This window comes from Mirounga angustirostris, unplaced genomic scaffold (genome assembly GCF_029215605.1).
Source record: "Mirounga angustirostris isolate CCGP_5_RB_7025 unplaced genomic scaffold, mMirAng1.0.hap1 SCAF_6, whole genome shotgun sequence".
In the NCBI taxonomy this organism is placed as follows: Eukaryota; Metazoa; Chordata; class Mammalia; order Carnivora; family Phocidae; genus Mirounga; species Mirounga angustirostris.
In genome coordinates, this window is record NW_026991714.1 from 29119080 (window position 1) to 29137026 (window position 17947).

The 17947-nt window shown below is 34.7% G+C and overlaps 1 protein-coding gene across 3 annotated transcripts in view; it reads right to left on the reverse strand.

Annotated features, from left to right (window-relative positions):
• The window catches only part of CAMSAP2 (calmodulin regulated spectrin associated protein family member 2), a 109196-nt gene that overhangs the window by 13031 nt on the left and 78218 nt on the right, over nt 1-17947 (reverse strand). For all 3 annotated transcript variants that reach the window (XM_064594030.1, XM_045877071.3, XM_045877073.3), the window contains 6 exons: nt 9913-10054; nt 9473-9612; nt 5366-5459; nt 3436-3529; nt 459-538; nt 99-168 (listed from right to left, as the gene is read on the reverse strand). In XM_064594030.1, coding sequence (XP_064450100.1) covers nt 99-168; nt 459-538; nt 3436-3529; nt 5366-5459; nt 9473-9612; nt 9913-10054 — 620 coding nt within the window. The remainder of the gene's footprint in view (nt 1-98; nt 169-458; nt 539-3435; nt 3530-5365; nt 5460-9472; nt 9613-9912; nt 10055-17947) is intronic.

Sequence of the window (17947 nt, forward strand, 5' to 3'; positions counted from 1 at the left end):
TGACCATGTTATATTAGTTGCAGGTGTACAATATAGCGATTCAATAAATAGCATTTATTGATAATGTGAATATACTAAAAATAATTCCCTTTGTTTACCTTTTCTCTTTGGGCCATGTCCCTATGAAACCATCAACATAGGACATAGATGAAGACCTTCTAATTCCTCCTTCAAATGCGAAAAAGAGAAAGTCATTGAAAGTATGTAAAAAATTTTAACTTACAGCTTAACAGATTTCAAATATTTCAGGATTCATTAAGAGCACTAAAAAGTAAGTAGGTGGGATATATGGAGAAATAGAGATCATTTTATTAAGAAAAGCAAGCACAGAGAAACAAATTAACCTTTTAGTGTATATATTAACACTTTTCCAAAAAAAAAAAAAAAGACTAGATATTTTTATTTACATTTATTCTCAATCATTTCCCAGTTAACCTAGGTTTTTTCAAAAATACTACCTGAAGCTGAAGAATGAGCTTGGGAGCGTGAATGTCTAGAAGGCAAATGATGAGAGTGTGTAAATGCAGCTCCTTCCCCACTGCAATGTAGAATAAATTAAAAATGTTTTAATATGTTTTAGTTCTTTAATATAAACTTTACACAGAACGGCTGAAATTAGAAACAACATTATCACCTCTGACTCTGCATCCTAAATTAAAAAAAAAAAAAAGGAAACACATTGTTTAAACCAAACATGGCCGTTAGTATATGTATCTCTATGTATTTTATATCTTTTAGTCAAAGAGCCTGAAATATTTTCATACACACCTCAATGGCCTTGTGAGATAAGATACAGCATATTATTTTCATTTTACAAATAGAAAAACAAATGAGTAAGTTAAATGAAAGTCATCAGCTGGAAATATTTAAGTCTCTAGAAACTACATGTATAATAAACCCTTGTAAAAGATCCTGACAGCCTCCCTGCTCACGGACCTGTGTCTGTACATCTCTAACAGTTACATCAAAATTAATATTAATATACTGAGCTGCACCTTGAAGACCTCAATGCCTATAAAGATAGGAAGCTTTCCTATTTCTTAATTCGACCCCATTCAAATTAATTCAGGGGATGAGGTAGTCTATTTCTCAAATTATCATGACATGTGGCCCAAATTTAATTTTTCTCCAAGTTTAAAGTCTGTTGTAGCCTACCTTATAGTCAAGTGCAGAAGTTACACGTCCCAACCCCTAATCAATTGAGAATAAATTGGGGAACAGGATGTTATGTAGTGACTTCTGTAGTCCCCCTTCAAATGACATCTTTTGGCTATTGTAAACTGAGAACATGAACAAGTCAACCAAAAAGTGCAAATGAAACAACAATATCGTGTTCTTACTATTTAATGAAAGCTTTATCAGTGAGCTTTTCTAAAGGCAACAATACCTGGAAAACTTGCATAACCTTGTCTCCAAAGCAAATGCTTATCTGCTTCCGTGTGCCTTTCGCCCCTAAACTGCACATATTTTCTCTCAGAGGACTATCAGGAAGTACTCACCTGCCCCCTATCATGTTTGTTTCTGTTATCCCTCCAACATCACTGCCCCTGTTTCTACTCTCCCTTACATCTATGATAGGAGGCTAATCCTGAAGATACACAAGTTAGTAATTAAAATATATTCACTCTCTTCTTCTCCAGATAATGGCTAAAGTGTTTTAAATTCTTATGAATTGCCTCACTTTCACATCTGCATCTAGTGTAACTGCTGAGCAGGTTAGTGGTCAAGTGTGTGGATTAGCTGCTACAAATGTTTTTTGCTTTGCCTGTCTTCTTCCTTTGTTTTCCCCTCACTTCATTAGGGTCATTCACATTTGTACATGTGACTGCATTATTCTCAGGAAGAGTGGAAACTTTTGACTCCTTCCTGAAAAGTTCTACAATGGGAGAGCTCCAGTGGACCACGTGGGGACTTACAGAAATGAGAGGATTAGTAGGATCCTAGAATGACAGCTACACAGTGTCTCTTCAAGGAAAAGAATTTAGACATCCATCTGCTAGGAAAAATGAGTAAGGGCAGCCACTGAGATATCTGAGAAACAGAAAAGAGACGAGTCTTCCAGAGGGCCGTAAGACATTTTCCACTGTCAGAAATGTGAAGACGGTCCAACTAAGGTTCCTAAAAATAGTAATTTTGGGATAATCTAGCCTCAAAGCAGGAAGTTTCAGAGATTCTAAAGATTTAATAGTATAAGAGTCCTAACCTAGAATACTGAATGTTTTCTAAATTTTCAAGGAAGGAAATGTCACTATATAATCAACCCAGGAAAACACCAAGAAAATTAATGTGTAGAAAAAAGTTTCCTGTAGGAAAAAATATAGAGAAGCTCCTAGATCACCAATATCCTAACTTAACCTCTTTTTGTAAAATCTCAAGCATAGTTACAGAATAGAAAACTTAATGGACGTAGTAAGACAATCCATAGTAGTAAATCAGAGGGTAGGGAAGAAAAATGCTTTCTTAATCTGTAGGAAGGACTTTAGAGACATCAGCCAGTCCAGAGGTAAGAAGCCCTACAGAGGCAGTAAGAGTACCGAAAGGGTTCTGTCAAGGTTCCAGTTTTACACCCATTAGCACCCACTTGAGAGAGAAAACTTCTTAAATGTGTGAAGTGGGTGACAGCTCAGTACAAGTTCATATTTTTATGTTAAGCCAAGAATTCATAAAGTACTTTCAATTGCTTGTTCATCATTTTTAAAATGTAGTTTTAATGGATCTGCTTGGATTTCTGAAATGCTGCAAAATGTAACAATTTTAAACTTAAAAAAACAGATAAATTAGGAGTCCAAAGTCAATATAAATTTTAGGTTCTAATAAATACACATAAAAGACTACTTATAGGATCTGCTGAAAAACATTTTTAAACAAACTCATGTGTCTATCATATGTTTGGGTCAGAAGTCAGGATTATCCTGATAGTAAATTTTTACTTTGCTCTCAATTCAGTTCCTGATATATAAAGAACATCAAACATAAAGATTCAGTATTACAATAAACATTCTATTGTGATCGTTGTTTAGCTACAGTAACCAGCAAACAAAACAGCAAGGGAAACTACCCCAAAGATTAAAAAAATAAAAAAAATTAAAAACCCAAATAGAAATTTAAAATTCCCCCCACCCCGAGGCCTATCATTTAAGCAGTTCTCAATGATAAACAAGTTTTACAGCAAAAATTTGGTTTTAAGTTGGTTATTTGAAACTCAGAATGTATTCTCCCACTTTTGAGTGTGATTCATTAAAGCCTATTTATGAAACATTCTTTTCTGTGTAAATTCAATTACATTTAAGTTAAAACAAGCTGTAATACACGCTGTTAGCTAGTTAAAACTTAGTTCAAAGTCCAACTGAAATTTTAAAAACTAATGAAATTTTATTTTGATTTCATTAGCAAATGGACTGGAAACAGTGAAAATGAAGTCATTCTGGACTCTACCTTGAAGTGAAGTCAGAACTACACGAACTGTCCAAGATATTTGTTTTGGCTGCATTCAAGACAGGAATTGAAGGCATATCGTTCACAGGTTCAGCTACAGTAAAAGAAAAAAGCCTCAAAATTATGTATTTAGCATGTTTCTACCATTATTTCAAGAACTTCCATTTTCCTATTGTAGCATATTGAGAATTTTCTTCTTAAATAATTTTCAAAGGTAAAATTTAAAACTCTTCAAGTTCTCGCTTAAAAAATTGATTAAGGCTAACTGGGGGGAAGGAAGTCAGGGGAAGCCTAACATAAAAAATACAGATATTTAAAAATAAATCTGAGTGTCTAATTTTGTTAAAGCTTTCATAGAACTTCAGTTACATATGGTAATTTTTGTTTCTTTATGAAATAGTTGATATTCTGGTAGTCAATTAAGAGAGACAGAATTTCACTGGTCAATAATTAAACCCCCTGTAGAGTTCATGTTTTTGTAAATAACTCTGGGGAAGACTCCATTTACGTTTTGCCTTTGAGACCTAATGTAATAGCTGTTGAATATTTTGAATAGTGGGCTTCACAGATAAAAATCACAGAACACAGTGTAAGTGAAAATTCTGTATTAACTGTAAAAAGTTGTACAAATATTGTTTATGATAATTACTTAAGACACCTGTCTTTATTTTTTATTTTTATTTTTTTTTAAAGATTTTATTTATTTATTAGACAGAGAGAGACACAGCGAGAGAGGGAACACAAGCAGGGGGGTGGGAGAGGGAGAAGCAGGCTTCCCGCAGAGCAGGGAGCCTGATGTGGGACTCGATCCCAGGACCCTGGGATCATGACCTGAGCCGAAGGCAGTCGCTTAACCGACTGAGCCACCCAGGCGCCCAAGACACCTGTCTTTATTACATGGCCTTAGGGAAGGATCTTAACTTCTTTGTAGGTACTTTGATACATAATGGTTCAATAATCAGAATCTGCCCTAAGCAGCTTAGAGATGGAACAGATGAAATACTCTTTATTGCATAGTTCACAGAATTTTGCCTGAGATGCAGTGGGCACGCTGGAAGCAAGCTCATTCTACTCACTACGGTGACATGCCTTTCTCTTGACTACATATTTTTTCCTCCTTCCTGATCTTTTTCTTTTAATTTTTTTGAGAGGGAGGAGACAGAGGAGAAATAAGGGTAATGGTGAGAAAAATACCAAAATTTGGAGCCAAGGAAAGCAGCTAAGTAGTTGGGAAGCACAATAATCATGTTTTGTGTTTGGCAGGACAGCCATCAGCAGCAGAAAGAACTGGTCCTGTAGTTATGCTAGAAGAAAAGTTCTTTAGTTGAGCTAAACTTACAATTTAAAATCCTTTTTCCCCAAGAGAAATAAACCTCTGGTTTCATAATGGTAGCAAAGGAAAATTTGTTTTAGAGAAAATGCAGGAAGATTTTTTGTTCTTTATTTCTAGGGATCTTTACAGTGACCCCTTTATTTTTTAGTTTTCTTATGTGCAATCAATAGATCATGATATATAATAATCATAAAACATACCGGACTTAAAAATATATATATAAACCTTTTTATGGTTTAATGGTCAATTCAAATTGTAGGTTAAAGCCAAGACATCATTTAAGTGGATTCTGGGTAGGAATATTAAAAACTCAGCATCTAACAGGGAATAAAAGCTAGAGATGGGGGTAAAAGATGCAAAGAGAAGAAAGTAGGCCAAGAGTTAAAGCTAAAAATTCCACAACATAAGGCTTCAAATTCAGAGCTGTTCTCTCCTACATCATCTCATAGAGAATTTAGTAGCTTTAAATATTAAAATATTCAGAATTTATCAAGGCTAATAGCTGTTTTATAACAATAATAGGATTCCCTCGAACAGAATAACCAGGGGAGGTTAGATAAACTCTCCATTTTGTTTGTTCCCAGGAACACCTACTACCTCCTTGTGGACGAACGACACGAGGCTGCACAAACGAGGGCTTCACAACTTCGAACCACCAGAAGAGCTCTGCCATGAACACCAAGTAATTACTCTACGTAAGAGTTAAGAAAAGGAGAAAAATCAGGTAAGATTTGACCAGAAAGTAATGATAAATACAATTTTATTGTTTTACCTATTAAAATATAGGTTTAAATCTCATTCCTTCATTGGAGTATATCTAATCTAGGCTATTAAATCTGGGATAGAATATTAATGCTTATAGGTAAAATTTATAACAGCTATTCAAAACCTCTTTGCTGCTTTTCTCTATATTTCCAGAACAGTAGTCCAATTTATGTGGCAGGCATGGGTACCTCTAACTGTAGAACTCTGAGATAACGTATAAGGCACTCTTCATCCAAAGTCAATACAATACAAACAACTTAAACAGCCTCTGATGCTCTGAAGAGTGGCTATCATTTAAAAAAAAAAAAAAAAAAAAAAAAAACTCTTCCCAGATCCCTAGAAATTTCTCCAAAACTTAATCAGGTATCCATGTGCTTGATGATGCTAAACTCAACTGTAATCCAGGCACTAAATATAACAGAAAGATTCTACATCATTATGGCTAATTAATAATTTTGAAATGTACATACAGAAGCATTATACAATTTAATATATCAACCTAACTTTGAAAAGTTACTAGTAAGTTAACAATGTCCTTTGCCTTTTGATTTATATTTGAAAATTGAGTAATTTTTAAAATATCTTAAAATTATAAGAAAAGACTGAGGGTCCTCAAAAGCACATTTCTAAAACAAGCTTATATTTTAGAAGTCTAATGCGCTATCCATTGCGCCACGGAGCCACCTTAAAACAAGCTTATATTTTAGGATCATACATCATAAAAGCTATAAACATGAAGAATTACTTTCATTGTAGGCATCTGGTAAGTTTAAAAATTAACACTATACAAAATCTGCTTTATAATTATTTAAAATAATATACCTTTAAATTTGGCATCTAATAAATTATCAAATTAATATTTAATGAGGTTTTATTTCATATTAAATTTTAGTTTTGAAAATTATCATTGGAAATAAGGGTGTTTTCCAATACCATGCCTTCCTCCTGTTTTGTTGTTGTTAAGATTTATTTATTTTAGAGAGCTATAAGTAAGGGCAGAGGGAAAGAATCTCAAGCAGACTCCCTGCTGAGCGAGGAGCTGCCCAGGGGCTCAATCTCACAACCCTGAGATGATGACTTCAGCCAAAATCAAGAGCTGGATACTAAAACAACTGAGCGACCCAGGTGCCCCACTCCTACCTGTTAATTATGAATAATCCTCAGAGCACTATATACGCTCATTTAGAGTTCATCTACTCTGTTTTCTCATATTTAAGCTGGTAACTTTCAGATATTCATCTTTTACCTCATAGTTCGAGAAGGCTAATTTGTATGTAGAAAAGAGACGAATCAAGGGTAACTCAGGTTTTTGTCTTCAGCAACTGATGGTACCATTTAATGAAATGGGAAAGATTGGGATAAATAGGTAGTGGAAGGAATCCTGAGTTAATAGCTTTGAAATATTCATTAGACATTTAAGTGGACTGCCTCTGTTCAAATCTCCCAAATGAAAAACAAAACAAAACCACTCAGTAAGTTTCTCCTCACTCCCACCTTCTTACCTCTTCATAAACTTCTCTAAGGTAGGCCTATGCTAACAATCTCCTTTCAGCCTTCTGGCGCTCTCATCCACTCCAGTCTGGCATATAAGGGCACATCATTCCTCCAAAACAGCACTTGCTCAAGTCACCTATGTAAGTCATTTGTTGCTAAATCAAACACATTTTTCAGTCTTCATCTTACTTGACCTCTCAGCAGCATTTGAAACTCCTGATGTCTCCCCTCATTGAAAACTGCCATCCATGCTCATCAGCTACCAAATGACTCCCAAATGTATTAACTGTACTTACATATGCACTGGCCAAGAAAGGGTTTTCTCTTGGATATCTCAAAGGCACCTCAAATGTCTGGAATTGAACTAGTGATCTTCCCCACAAATTTGACCTTCTTCCAGTTTTACCTCACTGAATGGCATCACTAAATGTGCAGCCATCAAGGATGCCTCCTACTTTCTCCCTCCCCCTATCCAGTTCATCACCAAAACCTGCAAATTTTGCATCCTGAATATTTCTGGAATCCACCCACTTCTCTCCAACTTCATAATTACTGATTCAAACTGTTTCCATTTCTTGTTTAGAACACAATAGCTAGATGGCAAGATCTCATTCTTTTTTTTTATGGCTGAGTAATATTTGTGTGTGTGTGTGTGTGTGTATACACCACATCTTTATCCATTCATCTGTAGATGGACACTGGGTTGCTTCCATATCTTGGCTATCGTAAATAATGCTGCAGTAAACAAAGGGGTGCACTTATCTTTTCAAATTTGTGTTTTCATTTTCTTTGGGTAAATACCCAAAGTGGAATTACTGAATTCTATTTTTAATTTTTTGAGGAACCTCTATACTGTTTTCCATAGTGGCTTATCAGTTTGCATTCCCACCAACAGTGCACAAGGGTTCCTTTTTCTCCATATCTTCACCAACACTTTTATTTCTTTTCTTTTTTACTCTAGCCATTTTGACAGGTGTATCTGTCAGTTATCTATTTTAAATATGCCTGATTTAAGAAAATGTCTTTATATGTAGATCATGCTCAGACTAAGTCAATCTAAACATCAGGGCTACATATTATTATTTGGAATTCCAAGGTAAGCAACTTAAACCAATGTACTCGATCTTATGTCTCAATGTATTTAATGAATTCTTCAAGATTATAGAGGTAATATTTAAATTTTTTAAAAGGCAAGTGCCAGAACAGGCATTAACAAGATATATATGGAAACAGTTATTTCCTATCTTCCATTTTGATAAAAATGGCAAGGTAGAACCTTCAAAATAAATGAATGTTTTTCTTCTGATGTGTCAGGTAGTGGGGAGTGGGCCCATTTTGGGTCAATAGGAATAGTGGCTCATTTTGGAAAGGCCTTTACCTTTCGCTCTTTCTTCTACCTGTGGTGATCCAGAAATGGGTGAAAGAAAAAGAGATCAGAAAGTAAGAATGTCAAGAACCACGAGGCACTAGTATCATGGTAAGAGGGGTCCATTAGCAGTTTCTATTAAAGTTGGTATTGGAACTGTGAATAGAATGATACAAAGTTATTCCTCTCAGCCAGACTTTAAAAAATCTATTATAAGATTATCCATCCTTAAAACCCTAAAGCAGAACTGGTAAACTTTAGGCAGGTCTGTAAGAGATATGAAGGAACTTTGTAGCTATGAGCTGCTGGGAATACCAAGGTACAATGTCACATCACAAAATTCTGGAACAAGTGGCTGCTGCTTCTTAACTTGCAGCTCAGAAGCAGTTACGCATGACACATGTCTCTCTTCACCACTACAAAGTAAGTTCCACCAGCACATGGAACTTACCAACACGGGATGTTGGTTTTGTTCACTTAATTATCCCAACCAGCCCAAACACTACTAGGTGCTCAATAACTGTTTCTTGAAAGAACGCAGTGAGCAGTGGCCTACAGCTCACAGACAGTGTGGTATTCTGAAGCAAGGGGACAAATTCATGAAATTGAATTCCTTTTTAAAAGGTTCATTTCCAGACTATTTTAACATTTTCCTATCCCTTTGTCTTTCCCTAGGTTTTGTCTCAAGTCCTGGGACCTTAAGGATTCCTTCTCTTCACATTCCACAGGCCTGTTGAATGCTGAAAGTGACCAGAACTTCCGTTATGCTCCCAGCATACTATCACAGCATCTAAGATTCAGAAACATGTAGTGGCTTATCCTCTATTTTGTTAACTTTAGGACAACAGGTCAGTTTTGTACCACAACTTTTAAGTTTAGTTTTGTCTTGTAAAAGAAACCTGTAGCTAACAGTGCGTTAAAACCTAAAATAAGCAGAAAAATAAAACTTTTCCCAAAAGTTCTTTTGACTGATATTACAGTTAATTTGTAAGCTTATAGTGACTATGCCATTTATTTTTCTAGTTATATTTTTTTTCAAAAACCTCAAGACAAAACAAAAACACCAAGAATTAATTTACCTTTATGGATGAAGCAGCATACAGCATATCTTCTAGGGTGAAATGGCAACACTGGTTCAAATATTCTTGGCAAAATTCTTGAATCAGCTGCAGATTATACAGGCTATCAGCCAAAGACATGGTTTCTTTCAAACAAATATCTTCAAATAGGAAAAGAGCAAGGTGATGACTGTGGGTTAATTTGATAATATACATTTCATATCTAATTTTATAGTTAGTGGCTTAGTACAAATACACAATTATGTGGAATCTGTTTTACAAGCACATACAAATAAATATAGGGGCTGCTACACAGAAAGCCTTAGCACTGCTTTACTAAACTATCTTCCTCAGGATTATATATAAATTTTTTTTAAGCCTTCATTACTTATTAAATACTGTTGTCTCAATACTTGTCACCATCTGTCTAAATCCCAGAAATATTTCACTGGAACACTTACCCTCTAATCTGACAACACCAGGACAGTAAAAATGAATAAGAGCAGCTATAGCACAGCCATCTGTACCATCTTTCAACAAATTTTCTACCAATGGAATGCAGGGCAGTTGCTTGAGCAATGTCTGCTCCTTCCTATAACGAGCCTACAATATAAAAAAAAAAGAGAGAGATGAAAATAAATACTAAACAATATACAGGAAAAAAACTGCATTGTAGATTCTAATGTACCAGTAATATACACCAAGAGAAGTGAGAATTATTCAGCAACATCCTTTTCTAAATAATACTAGACGTTACCAAAGTAAAATACAGAGCAACAGCATTATAGTTTCAAAGTACTTAATATAACATTATTTGCCAATTTACATGACCTTTAGGCTAAATATTTAAATATAAAAGCATCACAAAATAGATTCTGAACATTCTGTATCCAAATCATCAGTTATGTTCTTTTGTAGATAATAAAATTCATTTATTTTAATGTTGGACTTAATTTAGACCACAAGTTCTTAAATGCGAAGAGCAAGAGTACTACTAGAGCATAAAGAATTATAAGAGTTCTCAAAATTGGGGAGCAGGTATAAGAATACGATACTATTCTTACAGGAAATTTGGCAATAAGAAACATCACTTTGAGGAACTAGACTATCGCCAAAATATTCTAGTTTGGTATTTGAATGTTAAGATAATGTAAATAAAATGTAACAACTTTGAAACTGAAAAAACCAACCCAACTGAGGTTTCATTCACCAGTAACAGAGCATATACAAGGATTTCTGCTCCCCCTCAGAAAAACAGAAGAAATCTTTGTTTTTTAAAGACTGCTTGGTGTGACTGGATACAAATTTGTAAGACAGTTCTCTAAAAATGAGACGTACTCTTAAGTCAGATTACCTGGGTTCAAATCCTGGTTCTGCCACTTACTAGTTCTGTGATATTGGACAAATTACTTAAACTCTCATTTCTCAGTTTCCCCATCTGTAAAATGGGGATAATAATAGTACCTACTTGATAGGACCACTGAAGGATGAAGTAAGGTGCTAGGCACACTGCTGGGGACATAGTAAGCAATAACTAAAGGTTTGTCTGTTTTTAGCTGTCAGCTCTCCCAAAGCCAAGAAAATAAAGCTGAAGACTTAATGAAAATGCATACTGAAGTATTTTATTAGAAAAATTTATTATTATATTGGTTACTAGTATTTAAAGTTTTTTTAAAGTAACCAAAACTGATTTTTCTTCTAACTCCATCTGAACTGGTTATCTATATTTTATAATTAAAATATAATTATGAGGGGTGCCTGGGTGGCTCAGTCGTTAAGCATCCGCCTTCGGCTCAGGTCATGATCCCAGGATCCTGGGATCGAGCCCCGCATTGGGCTCCCTGCTCTGCGAGAAGCCTGCTTCTCCCTCTCCCACTCCCCCTGCTTGTGTTCCCTCTCTCGCTGTGTCTCTGTCAAATAAATAAAATCTTTAAAAATATATATATATAATTATGAAATAAAATACTTTTGTGAGAATAAAAACAGAAAAATAATTTACTGAAAGGGAACATTTATGATTTGGTGGTGAGCTTAAACTTCCTTTAAATTGTATCCCTCAGAAAAGTATATGCATTAATGAAGAAAGAAATATTTATTCCTATTTCTCTTTGGCTACCCAAGAACAAGATTCATGGAACATTTTTTTCCTCTTGAAATACTCAGAGAGCTTGTTCTTTTTAATCAGTGCACACTAGACATATGTATTTAATGGTATGTTCCAAACTCAAGAGTACCTATATTCAAAAAAAATTACGTACACCACTATATAAATTCTTTAACTGATTGCTGATTTTAATATCCTTAGAAACCTTCCTCACTTTGCTGCTAGTAGAGTTTAAAATTGAACCATGAAAAAAGAGCAGAGAAGAAGGGAAGGGTGAGAAAGAAGAAATCAACCAGTAGCATCTTCTAGCCTTAAGTTACCCTTCTCACATTTAGTAAGCCACAGTTCTAGATCCTTACACTCCTTTCTCTGGCCAGCTAGAAACAAAATAGTCTCCCTCTTAGAAATCCTCTAACTTGGCTGGCTGGGCTCATTCCCAAACTCCCAGATCTCTAGGAGTAGCCTGTTTTCAGCCTATAATCTGAACTGGACTGAGTTGAACGCCCAGGTCATGGAATAAAAAACTGAATTGTGATTTGTCCTACTGCTCTCTGCCAAGTAGCACTTCTATACAAGGCACACACACATACACAGAGCCTTATAAGGCTTTAGCAATAAATGTAGATGGTTTAGAATAGATTATTAGGGATTTATGAGCAGCATGCTAAAACATTTTCCTGAAGATTACATCCTAAAAGATGTATCAGGTAAATCAACTTTTAATCTTGAAGTCATGTACAACTCCCATTTGAAGTTCATGAAAGTTGTCATCTTTTACACTTGACCTTATTATATGGTTTTATAAACTTGCTGTATGGAAACATTCCCTGTTCTTTCTACAAACTGAGAAATCTGGTATTTAAAAGGGGCATCGTATTTTCTACCTTCCAAAAACTATAGTGTATTTCTAAATTATCTATTTATTTCTGAGGGTATAAAAGACTTAAGTGGTCTAACCACCCAGATTTAATCCTTAAAGAACAACCCTTCAGGTCAAATCAGAATCAAATATAGTTTAGGTACAATACTGGTGTGGCCACTGAGAGAAAATGTCACTTTTTTATCACACAAAAAGTGTACCCTACAACTCAGGAAATGATTCCTTAAAAGAGATTTAAAAATACAAGAATTTACATGTGCAATTCATATTTACTTTTCCTAAAGTTATTAAAACTAGTCAGAGTCTCTATCCATGCATGTTTTTAACCTAGTTACTGACAGTCTGTAAATATCAATAGGACTAACAAAAGAATGCTTATGCTTTAAACTACTTTTGAAGCTTCTAATCCAAACTTTGGCTAGATTTTTTAATCTTTTTATTTTATATTATGATCAAATACCTTAAAATCCAATCTCAATGCAGTAACTAACAGAATTATATGAAATGACTATACCATCAAGACATAAATGATACCATTCTACAATTCTGGAGAGCAAACTGAAGTAGCTGGGCAAACTTACTGGAACCAGTTTCCAAAACCATTTGGAAGGAGACTTCAGAGAAAGCAGCGGGGAAAAAAGGGAAAGCAAAAGGTAAAGGGAAAATTCATCAGAATGATTTTTAATTAACAAGTGACAGTAAAGCTTCTGAGAGTGGAGTTCCAAATTTATAGTTCTCATATTTTTAAATGCTAATTAATATTTTAAAATATACAGGCTCCTAATGATAAAGACTTCCACCTTCTCCCATCATCTCCTCTCCCAACACAACAATTCATTTTTCAGATACTCAGGATATCTGTGTACTCTGGCAGCAGAGAATTTTATTTCCAAGTTCTAGAATCACACATCATATTAAAAAGTAAATCTGTATCACAAAAGGGAAGTAGAAAGATTCCAGGGCTGGATTTGCAGTCATTATAATGCTTAGACATTAGTAAACCAAGTCTGATATGGCAGTTTCTTTCCAAAGAGAAAAGAAGACTATATCAGTAAGTGTATGAATAAAGCAAATAGCATTGTAGACCTGAACAAGATAATCATTTCTTTCAACTATATGAAGAATTTCTTTTAATTAATGGGATAGTGGCAATTCCTACTAAGATTTTTACAGTCTCTAAAGCACGTAGCTACTTATATAAAGAGAATATGTGTTATTAATTTTACTATCTAGAGGTATCCCAAAGAATATAATTTTACTTTAAAATGATGAATAAACTCATAATTTCAGTTAATATGAATAATTTGTGATTATCTTTGTATTTCCTAGCACAATCTCTAACAGCCCTGAATAAACATTTACTGAACAAAACCAAATTAAATGGGGTCTGAGTTAAAATTCATGTTCAACTTTTATGTAGAAAGTTTATTCTGCAGGGGTGCCTGGCTGGCTCAGTAGGTAGAGTGTGTAACTCCTGATCTTGGGGCTGTGAGTTCAAGCCCCATGTTGGGTATAGAGATTACTTAAAAATAAAATCTTTAAAAAAAAAAAAAAGGTTTTCCTAAATAAAATTAACTGTAAAAAAAGATTATTTGGAAAATAATATAAATAAGATATTTTCAAGAACTTCAAGAATCAGAAAAATGTCACCTCAAGAATCAGAAAAATACCAACTTTCCATAAAGAGATAACATGTCCAATAAGTTTTCTTTATTGCATCAGGAAGAATAACCTTAATAATTTTGTTGCATGTATTTTAATCTCTCATTTAAAGTACAAGAACAGGAGCAAAGGAAGCCACTGAGAATGCATCAGGATCCCAATGTATAATAGAAATTTCAGAAACAGGGGTTTTCTTGATTTTGAGACTGGAAAAATTCATTATACACAAACTGATAACAAATTTATTGTGAACTATTAAAACAGGAGATATGCAAAGGAGTCTCTAATGGTTCTATATATCTGTATTTCTATATATCTTGTAAAATATTCAATAGGACTTTTCACTAATTCAGATGCTCTGGCCTTCCTCCCACCTCTCCACTGACCTAATTTAGTGATAGCAATCCTATTTGAGGAAAAAGGAAAACCATACAGATTGCCTAGCTGAAGGAAATAGGACTAAAAAAAGTAAATATACTAAAAGAACAAACACATATCTTTGCTATTCATGCTTATAACCTCATGCTTCCATAAGCTCAAATATATGCAAAAGCTCCTTGCTGAAGGATAACTGTATTTCTGAAGGTAACGGCAACTGCCCCCTCCTTTTAATTTTCTGCAACCTCAAATCCTATTTTAAGATGTAACTATGAGACCAAAATGTTTTTAAAAGGGCACAGACAACTGGTGGAAAATTTTTTATTAAGTCCTTACTGATGACAAAGACCAACCTGGGCAGTTCAGATTTTTTGGAATAGTTCTAATTTCCAGCATTCCTTTCTACTGTCTTCTTCACACGTTTGGCTCACCCTAAATTTTGGTTGTTTTAGGTCTTGCCATTAATACTCCCCAAACAGTTCTATGTCTTCCTCTGGATATCCACAATCACTCTGGGATTTGGGATAATTCCTGAACTACTTCTGGGTGCTCTCAAGACACTTTGGGAGCATGCTGGTTTGACTGGTCTTCACTGGAGACTTCATGAAATTGGAATTCTTTAAGGAGTTAATCGTAGTGTGACCTGTCATCTCATAACCCATTAGATTTAAGAATCTCTTTCCTGCTGTAGGTCCAAAAGTTGTGCTGAACTGCTGATAGGAATGTAGAATGGTACAAACCCCTCTGGAGAAGATTCTGGCACTAGCTACCAAAACTACATAGGCATTTACCGTCCAAATCTAGCAATCCAATTTCTATGGAATTTACCCTGAAAATCCCAAGAATACAAAAGGACATTATTCTTTGTAGCATTATTTGTAATTGCAAGATACTGGAAATTACTTAAATGCCCATAGGAAAGTGGTTGAAGAAACTATGGTTCATACACACAACAGAGTACTATGCTGCTGAAAAAAAGAATGAGGAAGGTATCTAGGGACTATGGGGAGTCATTTCCAGGATATACTGTCATTGAAAAACACAAATTGTGAAAGATTAAATATGTTTTGTTAAAGGAGAATAAACAAACATATATACATGTGCTTACTTCTATGAAAACAAGAACAAGAAGGATAAGCCAACTAGTTACCTATATGGGTTGGTGGGGAGTGAGGGATAGGAAAGAGGTAGAAGAGATAAGGGGAGAGACTGATACCTGAGTACAACTTTTGCATAGTTTTGACTTTTGGAATTATATTAATGTCTTACATATTCAAAAAATGAAATTATATCAACAAGGATGGAGCAAAAAAGCCCATAAAAACTAAATGAAAACAGAAACCAATAAAACCAAATACATTTCAAAGGAATAACAGAACTACAATGAAGCGGTGGTGGTGGTGGTGGGGACCCAAGTAATTTTAGAACACAGCATTTTGACCACATATTATCAATCTAAAGAAAAAGGAATTATACCATATCTATATGAGATGATAGATGTTAACTAAACTTACTGTGGTCATCATTTCACAGTATGTGTAAGTCAAATAATTATGTTGTGCACCTTAAACTTATACAGTGCTGCATGTCGATTAGATCTCAATAAAACTGGAAAACATATAAAAGCATTAAAAGGGTAAAACAAACCAAAAAAATTTAAAAAGAAAAAGGAATTGCAAACAAATCTTAAACTCCTTAGTAGGTTTCTTTTTCATATTGGTATACACATAGCAATTCTTTTTTTTTTTTTTTTTTAAAGATTTTTATCTATTTGACAGAGAGAGACACAGCAAGAGAGGGAACACAAGCAGGGGGAGTGGGAGAGGGAGAAGCAGGCTCCTGGCCAAGCAGGGAGCCTGATGTGGGGCTCAATCCCAGGACCCTGGGATCATGACCTGACCCGAAGGCAGACGCTTAACAACTGAGCCACCGAGGCGCCCTACACATAGCAATTCTGAAGCTACTTTATATGTATTGTAGAATTGGGCAAATAAGTACAGTTAACCCTTGAACAGTACAGGCCTGAACTGCACAGGTCATTTACACATAGGGGTTGTGTTTTGGTTTTTTTTTTTTGATAAATACAGTACAGTCTTGGAAACATATTTTCTCTTATGATTTTCTTAATATCATTTTCTCTAACTTTACTGTAAGAATACAGTATACAGTACATATAACATACTAAATACATGTTAATTAACTATTTATGTTATTGGTAAGGTTTCCAGTCAATAATAAGTTATTAGTAGTTAAGTTTCTGGGGAGTCAAAAGTTATAACCAGATTTCCAACTGCATGGGTGGTTGGCACTCCTAATCCCTGCATTGTTCAAGGGTCAACTGTAAATATCAATGTCCTCTCAAATTACTTATTATAAAAGTAAAAATAGGGGGCGCCTGGGTGGCTCAGTTGTTAAGCGTCTGCCTTCGGCTCAGGTCATGATCCCGGGGTCATGGGATGGAGCCCCGCATGGGGCTCGCTGCTCAGTGGGGAGCCTGCTTCTCCCTCTCACTCTGCCTCTGCCCGTCGCTCCCCCTGCTTGTACTCTCTCTCTGTCAAATAAAAAATAAAAAATCTTTAAAAAAAATAAAAGTAAAAATAATAACTATGAAGTTAAGAAACCAGACAATATCTTAACCAAGTGATCAAAATTAACATTACCTAGTAGGGGCAAATGGTATCACATGCCTCTGGATGTAATACTGTGAGAAGGACACAATTCCAGTCCAAAAAGCACAACCTTAATTTAATTGTAAGGAAATACCAGAAAAAAATAAATTGAGGGATGAAAATGACCTGTATTCTTTAAAAATGTCAAGGTCATGAACAAAAAAGAAAAGCTAAAGAACTATTCCAGTTTAAAGAAGACTAGAGATATGAAATTAAATATATTACATGATCTTGGATTGGATCTTATACTGAAAAAAATATTATAATGTACAATTGAGTACAACTGGGACAAGTGACAAAACTGAAATACAGGCTATAAGACTGATCAAAGTATTATACTAACATTTAATCACCTGTACTTTGGTTATACAAACAAACAGCTTTGTTCTTAGGAAACATAAAGAGTTATGATGTATGCACCCTCTTTCGAATGTTTCAGAAACATTTACATACATACATGTTTGTGTGTGATGTATATATCTATGTATGTGTATATACACACATACACACACACAAAATTAATGTGGCAAAATGTTAAATTGATGAATTTGGGTAAGGAGTATAAGGGCTCTTTTTCTATCTTGAAACTTTTTATAAGTCTAAAATACTTCAAAATAAATATTCTTAAAGAGCCATATTAAGTCTATACCAATCCAAATCTTTGTAGAGTCTGTGTCCAAATGCGTAAGATCTATAGAGCTGTTAAAGAAATCTAATTTTTACAGCCCTCTTAAGCAAAGATGAGTATCATAGTACTAGGACATCTAACTAATATTTAAGTCTCTCCAGGTCAAGTCATCTTT